We start from the raw sequence: 17,293 nt of genomic DNA, 5'->3' as shown, positions 1-17,293 counted from the left end.
TCCTATTCATAACACGATGTACTCACTCACCTACACAAGTCCTAGAAGTCTGTATCAGGAATTTCCGGCCACCCTGTGTACATCAAAAATGTATGAAGCTCGAGAAGGTCTCTGGAACCATGTAGTTTCATTTGATTACCAGTAACTGTTTTGGTGATTCCCACTGATAAAGAAAGATCTTGGGGAGCAAAATTTAACATATCTGTGAGCACTGAAATTTTTAGCTATCGCGGGAGAATGTGAGTGAAGAGTTTGGTATTTGAAGTGAGCAAATTAAATTATTTTGTGCTTTGGATATATAATTTGAAATATGAAAGAACTCTTGACAGTTGATGTAGCAATATATGCCTTGAAGTAGAGGAGTAACAGCATACAATTTTTTAATAATATTGTCAGACATATACTCTACAATATAGGTTCTAAATATTTAAAAAAATAGACTATGAAGAGCGAATGAAGGCATACTGAATTGTTTTGTTTTTGCATGTGATTTGTAATTTGTAAATTCAATCCAAAGTCTTTACCATAGGTCTTCTGTAAGGTTTAGTCACTGGAGGTTGTAAGGCTTCATTCTTAGTGTAACTTAAGTTACTACAATAATATTGCAGTGTAACTATAGAATTTTCTTTCACTTTCAGAGGACTACAGGGCTTTTGAATATAACAACACAGTTAATGGGTCTACTGAATTGCAAAATTACATTGATAAACATCCAGACTTTTGGGAAATGTATGGAAGGCAGAAGATTCTGGGAAAAGAAGCTGAATTTGAGGGAGAGGAACTTGCAGAGAGTGAGCCTAATTTCAGATCGAAAGGCAGCTCATCTCACATTCCAGAAAGTGAGCACAAAAATACTCAGGACCATTATTTAAGAGGGCCATACCAAGTCATGAATCGTGGTCGCAACAGGAAGCCCAGTAGCCATATGTTTATTGGAGAAGATGAGGAAACATTGCCAAGTTACAATGGAAATAATGACTATCCAGACGTGAGGAAACATGGTATCAGTTTGCCAAGACAACATAAATCAAATTCAGAATGGAGACATGAGTGGCAGAACTCACCTATCTCAACACAGGATGAGAGAATAGTTGACAAGCATAAAATCAATAATTATCGGAATATGAACTCACCTTCTGATGTTCTTGAAAATTCACTGCCAACCCATGATTCAGATTATGACTTGATGTATGACCCAGCAGCAGAGGACTCATTAACTGTTCACCCAAGACAGAGGGACGAAAGAAGTAGTCAGCAAACTGAACTAAATCAGAAACAAAAAATCCAATCTAGTGCAGATGTTCTTGGAATACAACGGCTCACTTCTGCAGGTGTGTTAATTGATGCTCATGTCTTAATTTTATGAAACTGGTTTATACTAATTTACTTAAAAGTTTAAATGTAGGTAATAAAGAATTATATTAAATTTTTTAATTATTATAGAATTTTTACTGAAATAAAAATGTGGGATTTACTAAATCTGTTGAAACTGTACCTTACCATTCTTAGCACTGTAACAAATCTACTCCAGCTCCCACAAAACTGCTACTCTGTGAAAGAACCACTAAAAACAATGACTGTGAAGAATTTCATGAAAAGCTAATTGCATTTCAGTCAAGAAACCACACACATTTTAAGCAGAAAACCTGTTAATGGAGCCATTAGCCACTAATTTATAAATGAATTTATTTTATTATGCTGTTACAGTTCAAAAAGCTTTATCAATTCTGTAACAGATATATCAAGTAATTAGATGTGGCTGTCTACCGAGGGCAGACAGCTATAATAGCAAGCAAAGTTACCCATAAAGCTGCTGTTGACTACAAATACACCTGTTTGATGTTACTGATTGTATTGACTTTGAATCAGTGTTATTTGATCATAGCCAGGACTCTGTTGAGTTATGGCTTTCGAAGTCATGTTGAGGATTCCCTTATATGCCATATGCCATTCTTGTTTTAAAGTTTATTATCTTGGTAGCCATTACTTTTGCCACTATTTTAGGTATACAGACTGGTTATAATTAAATTTACTATTTATTTACCATAGGGGCACCAAACTTTATAGGAATAATGTTCGGAATGTGTGCTGCAGGATTTGTGTTCTTAGTAGTGTTAGTGTCTTGACTTGCCTTTAGGTGCTGGTTCTGGTACAGTGACATGAGGTTGAAACACAAGCATCAGTGTGCATTACAGTTGCAGACAATCAGTATGGGTTTGTGCAAGGTGAGCAAGGCTTTACTCATAAAGCTGCTTAAAAAAACAACAGCAACGGTGCTGCTGTTCTTTGCGGAGTATTGGCACATGCTGGGGTTGAAGAACGTGATTTGGAAGTTTGAAGTATCTGGCGATTCGGAAATCATTCCCCAGAGAGGCCAACAGCCAGTTTCACCACAGATTGTTGAAGACATTACTGTTACCATGGCTAAGAATGCTGAATGTAGTGTGCTATCTTCAAGCAGTACACAATCTGTCACAACAGCTGCACATTCTATGGTCCACCATTTGAAAAGGGCTTCAATCAATTGCATATGGTCATCTCATTGAGGAATGTCTGTAATCTGGAATGTAAACATGGTATGCAATTAACAAAAGTTACCCTCTCATAGAAGTTAAAATTTGTTTCTTTCAGTGTTTTGTTTGTTATGTCTCTTCTGCATGTCCTTACAAATGTTTCCACAAAATTTCATTGTTCTATGATTGTTTATTTTTCACAGGGGCCATCTCAAGTAGCGAAAGTTTAATTATAACCACACTGTAAAGGAGAATATTGTGATGGGTCAGTAGGTCATTGCCATGTATTTCACATCAGTTTTGTAAATAGATATTAATTTTGACACTGGAAATTTTGAGAATTCTCCCATCTATAATGAGCAGATAAATAGATGAGTGAAATGCTCTATTATATTTTTGAATGACATCTACTACAACTTGTTTGTTATGCCTCAATTCCTACTCAATACCCATTCTGTAGTCCTTTAACAGTTTCTGCTGTTTCTTTTCCCTAACAGTACCAAATAACATTGACAGTTTGCAAATGTCCAAAGGGCTCATTATTTTGGCAGTTGATCCAGTTGGCATCATTGGGTTTGCGTGGATGTAAGCACCTCTCAAGCCATCAGATAGTAAGTTCACCAATGCACATGATCATGGTGATAGGATCAGTCACTGAAGTACTGTGTCCTTTTGAGACTAACAGCTGGTGGTACACCCATGGATTATTTTGTTTTAAAATACACCAGGAGAAACTAAAAAGAGACTTCCTGAAATAAAAGTTTTTTTTTTTGTGATTTCTAATGGAATTAAGCAATAAGATGTTTTTTCTTAGGAATTAGAAGATGTGACATCTAATGATAGCATATCTTTCTAACCTTAATATTCTTGTGCAGGATCTTATAAAATATTGCCAAACAAATCCTAAGAAAGTACTCAGTTTGTTGGTATGGTATGTGCATCAAGGATCCTGTTCAATCAATGTTCAGATGTGACTCTTATTTCTTTCATTTCTGAGTGTTACTGGACATCCTGGCTGGCTTTCATTTTCAAGAGTGTTTCTCTTGCGTCTGAACTCATTAAATCATCAGCAGACTGTTGCTCTGGAACTTGAAGAGTCGTCAAAAGTCAGCTGCATGTGTATCAAATACTGATTTGCATTCTATCCTGCATTAAAATCAAATGTAGAAATAGTACCAGTTAAGTGCCATTGATGGCTTACTCTAAGTGACATACATAGTGAAACCTGCTGGCTGACCAAGCTGAAACTTGTATGATTTCTTAACTATGAGTGCCACTGCTAATCACCTTTCTTGAGAATGAAACAATCAAAAAACACAGGAAATCTCAGTATTTTCAGAGAGACCTTCAAAGCTTACTGAAAAAAGGGCACCTTTTCCCCAACAGCATGTATTATTGTTGTGGTTGTCAGTCTGAAGACTAGTTTGATGCAACTCTTCACTCTAATCTATCCTGTACAAGGTTCTTCCTTTCTGAATAACTACTGCAACATCCACATGAACCTGATTACTGTATTCCTCTGCTGGTCTCCCTCTACAATGCGCCCCACAATTCCCTTCATTACCAAATAAATTTGTATTAAATGTTAAGAAGCTACTCTTTTTCAGAAATTCTTTTATTGCTACAGCCATTCTGCGTTTTATATCCTCTCTACTTTGGCCAGCATCAATTATTTTGCTGCACAATTATCAAAACTCATCTACTACTTTTAGTGTTTCATTTTCTAATCTAATTCCCTAAGTCTTGCATCTATCTTCCTTTCTTTATTTTACTTCATCTTCACCTCCCCCCCCCCCCCCCCCCTCTCTCTCTCTCTCTCTCTCTCTCTCTCTCTCTCTCTCTCTTTCTCTGGACTGCACGAGGCTCCAAAAGGAGGAGGAAAAAGTTCCCAATTAGCCCTACCATAACAGTACTATCTTTGAGATTTGTTGTGGCTTAGATTGCACAAGGTTCCAGAAGTAGGAGAAAATGGCAGCTAATTATTCCTGCCACAGTGAACCATGTAGTTCAGCCAAGCTGTCTAAATACTATCTTTGATGTTTGGCACAATATTCTTAGTACTCCCAAAGATCTTCAATGAAGTTCAAATCTGGGTACTATGTGGGTCAGTGGAGATGTATGATTGCTGCTGGATGTTCCTTGTTTTTGCAGTCACATTGTAATTCCAGGGTGCTTGCAAACTGTGATCTTGGGGAACAGGGTTCATGGTGTTACAACCTTCATTACTACAATGAGCAAACAGTAAAATTCATATTTCAGCATCTCGGTGTAACCATTCTTACTCAAGATAGTTGTCACATCAACCTTGAACAACTTCTCATATGCCTTCTTGCCAAAAGGCTTACTGAGGCTTACCATTGACATACAGACAAAAACATGATGTGTCTCACCACGTAATACATTCCTAGTGTTGCGTACTCTGCTGTTGATTTCTGTTCAACCACTGTAATTGGGCCACATTCTGGACAGTGGAACTATCTGATGAACGTCCATGTGATGCAAATCCCTCTGCCGCATCCACTGGAAAATGGGATGGGAGGACCGTCATTGATTTCTTACAGTGGAGAGGAATTTCTGTCTACAAGCTGAGACACAGTATTGGTTTGTTGTAAGTGTCTCTTGACTGAGATTCTGACACAAAAGTCTTGTTGACTAGATTTTTTTTTTTTTCAATTTAGGTAAATCACTGTGACAGTATATGGCATTATATCTGTGAAATTTGCTACGTACTTCTCTCTGGTATGCCCGAAACCAAGTACCCCTTTTATCATTCTGGCACATAAGCATTTTGGTAACATTGCTCATGTTGAACAGGATATGCATTCAGCTTTAACACTTTGGTGACACTCTGACCACTAGTCTACATTCTCATGCAGCTGCGAACTATTCTGCTTTTTCTCATCATATACAGTGTACTAACAAGAAAATTAGGATTGTGTCAGTATATTCGCATTGTGAAGAGACTGATCAAGATAAGATGGATAGTTTTTATGAGGCACTCAGTGATGTAGTTGTTAGAGTAAAGGACAAGGACAGTGTCCCGCTCATGGGTGATTTTAACGCCAGGATTGGAAATCGAACAGAAGGGTATGAAAAGGTTATGGGTAAATTTGGAGAGGATATGGAGGCCAACAGGAACGGGCAGCAACTCTTGGATTTCTGTGCCAGTATGGGCTTAGTAATCACAAACTCCTTTTTTTAAACATAAGAACATTCACCGGTATACGTGGGAAAGCAGGGGAGCCAGATCTGTCATTGACTATATAATAACAGATCAGGAATTCAGGAAGGCTGTGAGGGACACACGTGTATTCAGGGGATTCTTTGATGGCACTGATCATTATTTAATCTGCAGTGAAATTGGGATTGCGAGGCTGAAAGTGCAGGAGGTCAGGTCCATATGTAGGAGGATAAGAATGGAGAAACTTCAGGATAAGGAAATCAGGCACAAGTACATAGCAGCGATCTCAGAAAGGTACCAGTTAGTTGAATGTAGTCAATTACAGTCATTGGAAAAGCAGTGGACAAGGTACAGGGACACAGTACTAGAAGTGGCTAAAGAATGTCTTGGAACAGTAGTGTGTAAAAGTAGGAGGAAGCAAACAGCTTGGTGGAATGACACAGTCAAGGCAGCCTGTAAAAGGAAAACGAAGGCATATAAAAAATGGCTACATACTAGAACTCAGGTAGACAGAGAAAGTTATGTTGAAGAAAGAAACAAAGCCAAACAGATAATTGCAGCATCCAAGAAGAAATCTTGGGAAGACTTTGGAAACAGGTTGGAGACATTGGATCAAGCTGCTGGAAAACCATTCTGGAGTGTAATTAGCAGTCTTCGAAAGGGAGGTAAGAAGGAAATGACAAGTATTTTGGACAGGTCAGGAAAACTGCTGGTGAATCCTGTGGATGCCTTGGGCAGATGGAGGGAATATTTTGAACAGTTGCTCAATGTAGGTGAAAATATGATCAGTAATGTTTCAGATTTCGAGGTAAAATGGGATAGGAATGATGATGGAAATAGGATCACGTTTGAGGAAGTGGAGAAAATGGTCAATAGATTGCAGTGCAATAAAGCAGCTGGGGTGGATGAAATTAAGTCGGAACTCATCAAGTACAGTGGAATGTCAGGTCTTAAATGGCTGCACAGGATAATTGAAATGGCCTGGGAGTCGGGACAGGTTCCATCAGACTGGACAAAAGCAGTAATCACACCAATCTTTAAACATGGAAACAGAAAAGATTGTAACAACTACAGAGGTATCTCTTTAATCAGCGTTGTGGGTAAAATCTTCTCAGGTATTGTTGAAAGGAAAGTGCGAGTATTAGTTGAGGAGCAATTGGATGAAAATCAGTGTGGGTTTAGGCCTCTTAGAGGTTGTCAGGACCAGATCTTTAGCTTACGACAAATAATGGAGAAGTGTTATGAGTGGAACAGGGAATTGTATCTAGGCTTTATAGATCTAGAAAAGGCATATGACCGGGTTCCTAGGAGGAAGTTATTGTCTGTTCTACGAGATTATGGAATAGGAGGCAAACTTTTGCAAGCAATTAAAGGTCTTTATATGGATAGTCAGGCAGCAGTTAGAGTTGACGGTAAACTGAGTTCATGGTTCAGAGTAGTTTCAGGGGTAAGACAAGACTGCAACCTGTCTCCACTGTTGTTCGTATTATTTATGGATCATATGTTGAAACCAATAGACTGGCTGGGTGAGATTAAGATATGTGAACACAAAATAAGCAGTCTTGCATATGCGGATGACTTAGTTCTGATGGCAGATTCGATTGAAAGTTTGCAGAGTAATATTTCAGAGCTAGATCAGAAATGTAAGGACTATGGTATGAAGATTAGCATCTCCAAAACGAAAGTAATGTCAGTGGGAAAGAAATATAAACGGATTGAGTGCCAAATAGGAGGAACGAAGTTAGAACAGTACTTAGGATGCATATTCTCACAGGATGGCAACATAGTGAAAGAACTGGAAGCGAGGTGTAGCAAGGCTAATGCAGTGAGCACTCAGCTACGATCTACTCTCTTCTGCAAGAAGGAAGTCAGTACCAAGACTAAGTTATCTGTGCACCGTTCAATCTTTCGACCAACTTTGTTGTATGGGAGCGAAAGCTGGGTGGATTCAGGTTACCTTATCAATAAGGTTGAGGTTGTTTGTTGTTGTGGTCTTCAGTCCTGAGACTGGTTTGATGCAGCTCTCCATGCTACTCTATCCTGTGCAAGCCAGTACCTACTGCAACCTACATCCTTCTGAATCTGCTTAGTGTATTCATCTCTTGGTCTCCCTCTACGATTTTTACCCTCCACGCTGCCCTCCAATACTAAATTGGTGATCCCTTGATGCCTCAGAACATGTCCTACCAACCGATCCCTTCTTCTGGTCAAGTTGTGCCACAAACTTCTCTTCTCCCCAATCCTATTCAATACTTCCTCATTAGTTACGTGATTTACCCATCTAATCTTCAGCATTCTTCTGTAGCACCATATTTCGAAAGCTTCTATTCTCTTCTTGTCCAAACTATTTATCGTCCATGTTTCACTTCCATACATGGCTACACTCCATACGAATACTTTCAGAAATGACTTTCTGACACTTAAATCAATACTGGATGTTAACAAATTTCTCTTCTTCAGAAACGCTTTCTTTGCCATTGCCAGCCTACATTTTATATCCTCTCTACTTCGACCATCATCAGTTATTTTGCTCCCCAAATAGCAAAACTCCTTTACTACTTTAAGTGCCTCATTTCCTAATCTAATTCCCTCAGCAGCACCCGACTTAATTAGACTACATTCCATTATCCTTGTTTTGCTTTTGTTGATGTTCATCTTATATCCTCCTTTCAAGACACTGTCCATTCCATTCAACTGCTCTTCCAAGTCCTTTGCTGTCTCTGACAGAATTACAATGTCATCGGCGAACCTCAAAGTTTTTATTTCTTCTCCATGAATTTTAATACCTACTCCGAATTTTTCTTTTGTTTCCTTTACTGCTTGCTCAATATACAGATTGAACAACATCGGGGAGAGGCTACAACCCTGTCTTACTCCCTTCCCAACCACTGCTCCCCTTTCATGTCCCTCAACTCTTATAACTGCCATCTGGTTTCTGTACAAATTGTAAATAGCCTTTCGCTCCCTGTATTTTACCCCTGCCACCTTTAGAATTTGAAAGAGAGTATTCCAGTCAACATTGTCAAAAGCTTTCTCTAAGTCTACAAATGCTAGAAACGTAGGTTTGCCTTTCCTTAATCTTTCTTCTAAGATAAGTCGTAAGGTCAGTATTGCCTCACGTGTTCCAGTGTTTCTACGGAATCCAAACTGATCTTCCCCGAGGTTGGCCTCTACCAGTTTTTCCATTCGTCTGTAAAGAATTCGTGTTAGTATTTTGCAGCTGTGACTTATTAAGCTGATATTTCGGTAATTTTCACATCTGTCAACACCTGCTTTCTTTGGGATTGGAATTATTATATTCTTCTTGAAGTCTGAGGGTATTTCGCCTGTTTCATACATCTTGCTCACCAGATGGTAGAGTTTTGTCAGCACTGGCTCTCCCACGGCCGTCAGTAGTTCCAATGGAATATTGTCTACTCCGGGGGCCTTGTTTCGACTCAGGTCTTTCAGTGCTCTGTCAAACTCTTCACGCAGTATCATATCTCCCATTTCATCTTCATCTACCTCCTCTTCCATTTCCATAATATTGTTCTCAAGTACATTGCCCTTGTATAGACCTTCTATATACTCCTTCCACCTTTCTGCTTTCCCTTCTTTGCTTAGAACTGGGTTTCCATCTGAGCTTTTGATGTTCATGCAAGTGGTTCTCTTATCTCCAAAGGTCTCTAATTTTCCTGTAGGCAGTATCTATCTTACCCCTAGTGAGATAAGCCTCTACATCCTTACATTTGTCCTCTAGCCATCCCTGCTTTGCCATTTTGCACTTCCTGTCAATCTAATTTTTGAGACGTTTTTATTCCTTTTTGCCTGCTTCATTTACTGCATTTTTATATTTTCTCCTTTCATCAATTAAATTCAGTATCTCTTCTGTTACCCAAGGATTTCTACTAGCCCTCGTCTTTTTACCTACTTGATCCTCTGCTGCCTTCACTACTTCATTCCTCAAAGCTACCTATTCTTCTTCTACTGTATTTATTTCCCCCATTCCTGTCAATTGCTCCCTTATGCTCTCCCTGAATCTCTGTACAACCTCCGGTTCTTTTAGTTTATCCAGGTCCCATCTCCTTAAATTCCCACCTTTTTGCAGCTTCTTCAGTTTTAATCTACAGGTCATAACCAATAGATTGTGGTCAGAGTCCACATCTGCCCCTGGAAATGTCTTACAATTTAAAACCTGGTTCCTAAATCTCTGTCTTACCATTATATAATCTATCTGATACCTTTTAGTATCTCCAGGGTTCTTCCATGTAAACAACCTTCTTTCATGATTCTTAAACCAAGTGTTAGTTATGATTATGTTGTGCTCTGTGCAAAATTCTACCAGGCGGCTTCCTCTTTCATTTCTGTCCCCCAATCCATATTCACCTACTATGTGTCCTTCTCTCCCTTTTCCTACACTCGAATTCCAGTCACCCATGACTATTAAATTTTCGTCTCCCTTCACAATCTGAATAATTTCTTTTATTTCATCATACATTTCTTCAATTTCTTCATCATCTGCAGAGCTAGTTGGCATATAAACTTGTACTACTGTAGTAGGTGTGGGCTTCATATCTATCTTGGCCACAATAATGCATTCACTATGCTGTTTGTAGTAGCTTACCCGCATTCCTATTTTCCTATTCATTATTAAACGTACTCCTGCATTACCCCTATTTGATTTTGTGTTTATAACCCTGTAGTCACCTGACCAGAAGTCTTGTTCCTCCTGCCACCGAACTTCACTAATTCCCACTATATTTAACTTCAACCTATCCATTTCCCTTTTTAAATTTTCTAACCTACCTGCCCGATTAAGGGATCTGACATTCCACGCTCCGATCCGTAGAACGCCGGTTTTCTTTCTCCTGATAACGACATCCTCTTGAGTAGTCCCCGCCCGGAGATCCGAATGGGGGACTATTTTACCTCCGGAATATTTTACCCAAGAGGACGCCATCATCATGTAATCATACAGTAAAGCTGCATGCCCTCGGGAAAAATTACGGCAGTAGTTTCCCCTTGCTTTCAGCCGTTCGCAGTACCAGCACAGCAAGGCCGTTTTGGTTATTGTTACAAGGCCAGATCAGTCAATCATCCAGACTGTTGCCCTTGCAACTACTGAAAAGGCTGCTGCCCCTCTTCAGGAACCACATGTTTGTCTGGCCTCTCAACAGATACCCCTCCGTTGTGGTTGCACCTACGGTATGGCTATCGGTATCGCTGAGGCACGCAAGCCTCCCCACCAACGGCAAGGTCCATGGTTCATGGGGGAGGAAGGTTGAGGTTACAGATATGAAAGTAGCTAGGATGATTGCAGGTACTAGTAGATGGGAACAATGGCAGGAGGGTGTTCACAATGAGGAAATCAAAGAAAAACTGGGAATGAACTCTATAGATGTAGCAGTCGGGGCGAACAGGCTTAGATGGTGGGGTCATGTTACACGCATGGGAGAAGCAAGGTTACCCAAGAGACTCATGGGTTCAGCAGTAGAGGGTAGGAGGAGTCGAGGCAGACCAAGGAGAAGGTACCTGGATTCGGTTAAGAATGATTTTGAAGTAATAGGTTTAACATCAGAAGAGGCACCAATGTTAGCACTGAATAGGGGATCATGGAGGAATTTTATAATGGGGGCTATGCTCCAGACTGAACGCTGAAAGGCATAATCAGTCTTAAATGATGATGATGATGATGATGATGATGATGATGATGATGATACAGATCTCTGACGTTACGCTGTGGCCGACGCTGACGTTACGCTGTGGCCGAGTGGTTCTAGGCGCTTCAGTCTGGAACCGCATGACCACTACAGTCACAGGTTCGAATCCTGCCTTGGACATGGATGTGTGTGATGTTCTTTGGTTAGTTAGATTGTAGTTCTAAGTTCTAGGGGACTGATGACCTCAGATGTTAAGTCCCATAATGCTCAGAGCCATTTGAACCATCTCCGATGTTACCCTTGATAGAACTGGTGACTAAATGTTCAGCTGATGAACTGAAATATAGTATAGCCTTCAAGGCAATGTGCATAAAATTAAGTGACCTATTATTTGTTTTTTTGTTTCTAAGTTTTGTATATAATGCATATGACATTGTTTGCTCTTGAAGTACAAATTTTTTCTACATTAAATTGTATTTCAAATAATTATATTTTTTACAAAAAATTTTCACAGGTGTGTTAGCAACACCAACTGTAATTGCAAGTGACACTGAAAGCATTGATGTTATTTTTGCTACTTACTGGATACAGCCATCTCCCAATGTTAATATTCTGTTAGCAAAACAGATTGAATGTATAGAGAAAAAACTTCAAGGTATGTCAATGAACATTTGCTAAAGTATAATTACAAAAGCCAGACTTTTATCAACATTTGTGTCATTTTAAAATTGTGCACCCGATAAGTGCTCAAACCCAGATCTCTGCTGAAACTTACAACATCTGTATACCTTTCCAGTTTGTATCTGAGATATGAAATCCTAGCTTGACAAACCAATTATTACAACTTCACTTTCCATAGATGATACAGTTATAGAAAACTGTTTGTGTAGTTCAGCATTATTTACAGCCATTTTAGCACATGAGTAGATAAACTGGAAAGGGGGTGCTATACTGTAGTCAAGTTTTGTTACTTAACTGTGCTCATGATGACTCGAAGTTTATTGGTAAACTCAGTCATGTTATTTTGATTTAGGGGTTCCACTTCATTATATATGGAAATTAAAACACTCTACTGAATTATCAATTTGTTATTTCTCTGTGTGGTGACACATGATAGCTATTTTTCAAAAGACAGAACTACTACTTCATTGCATTACAGTAAATATCAAAAAAACTCTCAAAGACAATACAATGATTGAAACAATCAACATTTATTTTGTGTATTTGAAAGACTACAATAAAGTTTATGTGTTCAAAGGCTAAGAAACAACAGAACTGACATAAGTATGCATTTGAGGTGCTGAGAACCATAAGGAACTAAAGCATGATGTACAACAGGCTCTAGATACTGGCTCCCAGGTTGATGTCATATTTCTCGACTTTCAAAAAGCGTTCGACTCAATTCCGCACTGTCGCTTGCTACAAAAAGTGCACTCTTACTGTCTATCCAATGACATATTCGGCTGGATAGAAAGTTTTCTAACAGACAGGGAGCAGTATGTCGTCCTGAATGGGGTAACTTCAACAGAAACAAGAGTAACTTCAGGTGTGCCCCAGGGCGGCGTAATAGGTCCTCTGCTTTTTACGATTTGCATAAACGATCTGGTTGATGGTATTGACGGCAGCCTTAGACTATTTGCCAATGATGCTGTAGTCTACAGGAAAGTAGTATCACGCAAAAGTTGTGAACAAATCAATGAGGTTTTGCAGAAAATAAATGCGTGGTGTAATGACTGGCAGTTATCTCTCAATATTAGTAAGTGTAACCTACTGCGTATAACAAGGCGAAAATTCCCATTAATGTATGAGTACGAAATAATGATCAGTCTTTGGAAGCGGTAACCTCAGTCAAGTATCTGGGTGTGACTATTAGAAATGGTCTCAATGGAATGATCAGATTACACAAGTAACGGGTAAGGCGAACTCTAGATTGTGGTTTATTGGTAGAATCCTGAAGCGATGCAGTCCTTCAACAAAGGAAATAGCTTACAATACGTTAGTTCGTCAAGTCTTAGAGTATTGTTCATCTGTATGGGACCCTTACCAGTTGGGTCTGACTCAAGAGATTGAGAAGGTCCAAAGATGAGCAGCAAGATTCGTGACTGGTACATTTAGCCATTGTGAGAGCGTTACAAATCTCATAGAAAGTTTGAAGTGGGACACACTTGCAGAAAGACGACGCGCTAAACAGAAGGGGCTGCTCAGTAAATTACAAAATGCAATCTTCACCGAGGATGTAGAGCTTATATTATTACCACCAACTTTCAAATCGCGTAATGATCATCATTCAAAGATAAGGGAAATAAGAGCTCGTACTAAAGCGTTCAGACAGTCGTTTTTCCCTCGCGCGATCCGCAAGTATACTTGTAGATGTAGATGTAGATGTGTGCATGCTCCTCACAACTGTTGATCTTACAGAGAAGCAGCTTTATCTCTGGTGTAGACGCCCACTGTATATATGAACATTCGCAAAAAGCTGTCTCACCAATTTTTCTGACATTTACTTCCATATGGACTCAGAGCACAAAGTTTCATTGTTGTAAGAGTGCTCACTGGCTACACAGGTGCCTATTTCTTCATAAAAGCTGGAAGCTCATAAAGAAATTTCCCACCATAACCTCACCTTCCGTGGTTTCAGCATTCTGGTCAGTAAATTGGATGCTGAGAAATTCAGAACCTCTAAGAATATTAATGACCTCATTATCCAACCAGAAGTCAATGTGTATGAAAACAGTGTATATTTCAGAAATTTTACAATGATTACTTTTTCAGCAGATTACCAGAAACTGTTGTTTAAAGTGATGTACTATTCACGGGAATCTCAGGAGGCCACCATTTTCCATTAACCATGTCGAGGGATATCACCATTTGTCATTTCACCACAGTTTGTGGATGCCTTGCAAAACCTAGTGCTCAAATATGTAGGTGGAAGGCAAATATCAACCTTGAAACAGAGAGACTTAACAAAAGTATTAGATTCCATGCCTGAAGTGGACAGACAGTTTCATCTGAACCTCTAGTCACATAACACTGATGATGATAACAAGGACCACAAAGTGTTGAAATAGGTGGGGTGCAGTCAGTATCTGTTCTTTACATTCTGGTTCTAGTTTCACATTAATTAAAAACTTTACATCTGTCAAAAAGACACTATTTTCATTAAACTATGTATGAAAATTTTGTGAATTAACATTAATAGTAATAATCCAAAATATTAACTAAAATTTCATAACATAAGTGGATACATTAGTTTTTCATAGGAAGTATAGGATGTTTAGACATGGTTAAAAAACAAGTCAAAACTACGAGACAGGTTGTTTGCCTACAAATTTGATTTTTACAAAAATCTATTTTTCTCAAAACATTGTGTCTGTGCTTTGAACTCTTACGGTTCTCAGTGCCTCATTTACTCTGTTTATAATCTATGGTTATGTGCCAGAAATTTCTTGAAGATTACAATTTTTAATAAACTAGTTTTATATGTGAGACCACTGTTATAACAAAATCATACTTTTTAGCAATGACAAATTTAATGCTACAAAATGTAGGGTATATCAGACAAAAATTCTCAACTTCACAGTTTTGTTTACATTTCTATAATCATATGAATTATTTTCATTGAACAACTTTTTTATGTAATTGCAATCAGCAAACTGAATAAAAGGTAATTAATAATAATCATTATTTTTAATCCTTCAAATAAAGTTTTGTTTGTTTTGGGTGACTTCGAACTTTTCAGAATACAGTTAATAAGAAATAAGAATAATAAACAAAAATCATTGTACATTCTCACAGTTTTGATGGATTTCTACCTGTTTTTTTAATGTATATATACCAAAAGGTAAAGAACAGAATAATGGAGTTCAATTATGAAATATTATGCTTACATGTGTCAAAAAAATCACAATTAAAAAGATTATTCTCAAATTAAATGTAGTGTTGTGACAGCAGTGGGCTAAATGTATTGAGTAAATTGTCAGTAAACATGGATCATAAACTACTGAACTGGAACTGTATTGAATAGTATCCAAAATGTGGCATTGGTCTGTTCATATAGCCAATTTGGCTCTTTCTTGCTCCCTTACATACTGCAGAATCAAATTATTTTGTTAGAGCATACCTCATGGGCCAACTTGAACCTTCATATTGCCACTAGTTTCTCTCATTTAATCTATGTAGAATTTTCTGTTAGTTGCAACAAAAATATAGTTTTTATAACAAATTATTTAAAAATCATAGTTTCTAATTTTAAAGCTCTTCTCCAGTTATGTACTGTACAGATTCTACTTGTTATTTTTGGTGTTAGAGTAAAATATTCTGTTTGTTTCCATTTTGTTGTTTTATATTGCTAAGTCAACTGACATTTTTGTCTGAATGGGTATCCCGTGACAAATTTCCAAACTGTTTGGAAAGTTCCTTCTTCTCTATATGTGATGAGATAGAAATGTCAAAGAGATAGATCTCTAACATATATTCTGTTGTTTCATTGGAACATATTGTGGTGGGGCGCTATCTTAATTAATTAATAGCATCATGAAACATGAAACAACTTATGATATGGTGAATGTCAAAGGATTGTTATACAAGTTGCAGCAGACAAGTGAAAAACTGGGAACTTCCCTATAATTTCAAAGATTATAGTCTGGATGAACACAAGAAGCAGAACAGAACGTATGATTTCATTTGCTCAGAAACAGAATTTGAAGGTCAGTGAGAAAAGAGAGTGTAGGAGAAAAGGGAAATGGAAGGTTAAGGAATCTAAAATTCGTTATGTGATGTAAAGAAACTTAAATCAGAGAAGTCAATGCAAAATATGAACTTAAAATATATTTAATAATCTATGTCAAAGCGGCAACAGTCAACTGATGAGAAAAGGAGTAGCATTGAAATAACAGCTTACAGACATTGCAAATGAAAAAGTTTGAGACAGCATGCAAAATTGGATATTTAAGTTTATCAATAGTGTAAAGAAAAGATAGACTGCTACTTACCATAACCATGACATGTTAAGCTGCAGACAGGCACAATTAAAAGACACTTACGTGTTAGCTTTTGGCCACAGCCTTAGTCAGCGAAAGAAGAGAAACATATACATATTCATTCACACAAGCAAGCACACCTGACACATGTATGGCCATAATCTCCAGCATCTCGAACCAGAATCAGATTCTCATCTGAGCTGCCAGAGTTAATGGTCATCTGTGCATGAGGTGTACTTTCTTATGTGAATGAATGTGGGTGTGTGTTTCTCTTACTTTTTCTGATGAAGGAAGTGGCTGGAAGCTAACGTGTGTCATTTAATTGTGCCTGGCTGCAACTTAAAGTGACATCTTTACGATTAGTAGCAATCTGTCTTTTCCTTACTATGTTGATATTTCAACCTGTAGTTTCCATTATTTGATTTTGGATATTAAAGCTCAGTTTTCATCAAACTTTACTGAGTGTGCAAAGATTGACTCATTCTCAACAGCTCATCAGGTACTATTTATTTATTTATTCATCTTCTTACTAGATAATCTGACTCTTGTTCAAAATTAGAGTTGATGTAATCAATAAAGAGTCTGCCTCTGTCATTGGCCGGTCATCATGTCTAATTGCCATGTGGAGGATAGGGGTTTGATTCCCAGTTCTGACAGAGATTTTTCCTTCTCAACATTGACTGCAAGAGAAGTATACGGACCAAATCCAAAGGCTTTTGTGGCAGAGGATGACATGACAGCCAGTCGGCATTGAGTGGTGTTCAGAACATGCTTATGGAACTATGTTTAAATAATGAATAAGAGTGATGTACAATTGTAGGAGGACTTCAGCATACTGGGCAAAAGAGTTCTCATCACTGCAAATACGTCATCCATTGGCGGCTAGGCTGTATGGGAAGAATTTTTTTGTGTCGAAAGGATGGCAGTTGTTTCAAATGCAAGTACTATTGGTGGTTAGAGGGTTTGCTGTGAACAGAGGTG

At 38.2% G+C, this 17,293-nt stretch overlaps 1 protein-coding gene across 1 annotated transcript in view; it reads left to right on the top strand.

Annotated features, from left to right (window-relative positions):
- Positions 1–17,293, top strand: part of LOC124798645 — a 91,012-nt gene that overhangs the window by 67,518 nt on the left and 6,201 nt on the right. Inside the window, exons 10-11 of the mRNA XM_047262142.1 lie at positions 639–1,331; positions 11,848–11,988. Of these exons, the coding sequence (XP_047118098.1) occupies positions 639–1,331; positions 11,848–11,988 (834 nt within the window). The remainder of the gene's footprint in view (positions 1–638; positions 1,332–11,847; positions 11,989–17,293) is intronic.

Source organism: Schistocerca piceifrons, chromosome 5, assembly GCF_021461385.2.
Source record: "Schistocerca piceifrons isolate TAMUIC-IGC-003096 chromosome 5, iqSchPice1.1, whole genome shotgun sequence".
Classification (NCBI taxonomy): domain Eukaryota; kingdom Metazoa; phylum Arthropoda; class Insecta; order Orthoptera; family Acrididae; genus Schistocerca; species Schistocerca piceifrons.
The sequence above is the reverse complement of the archived record's forward strand: the minus strand, read 5'-3'. Positions and strand labels throughout refer to the sequence as shown.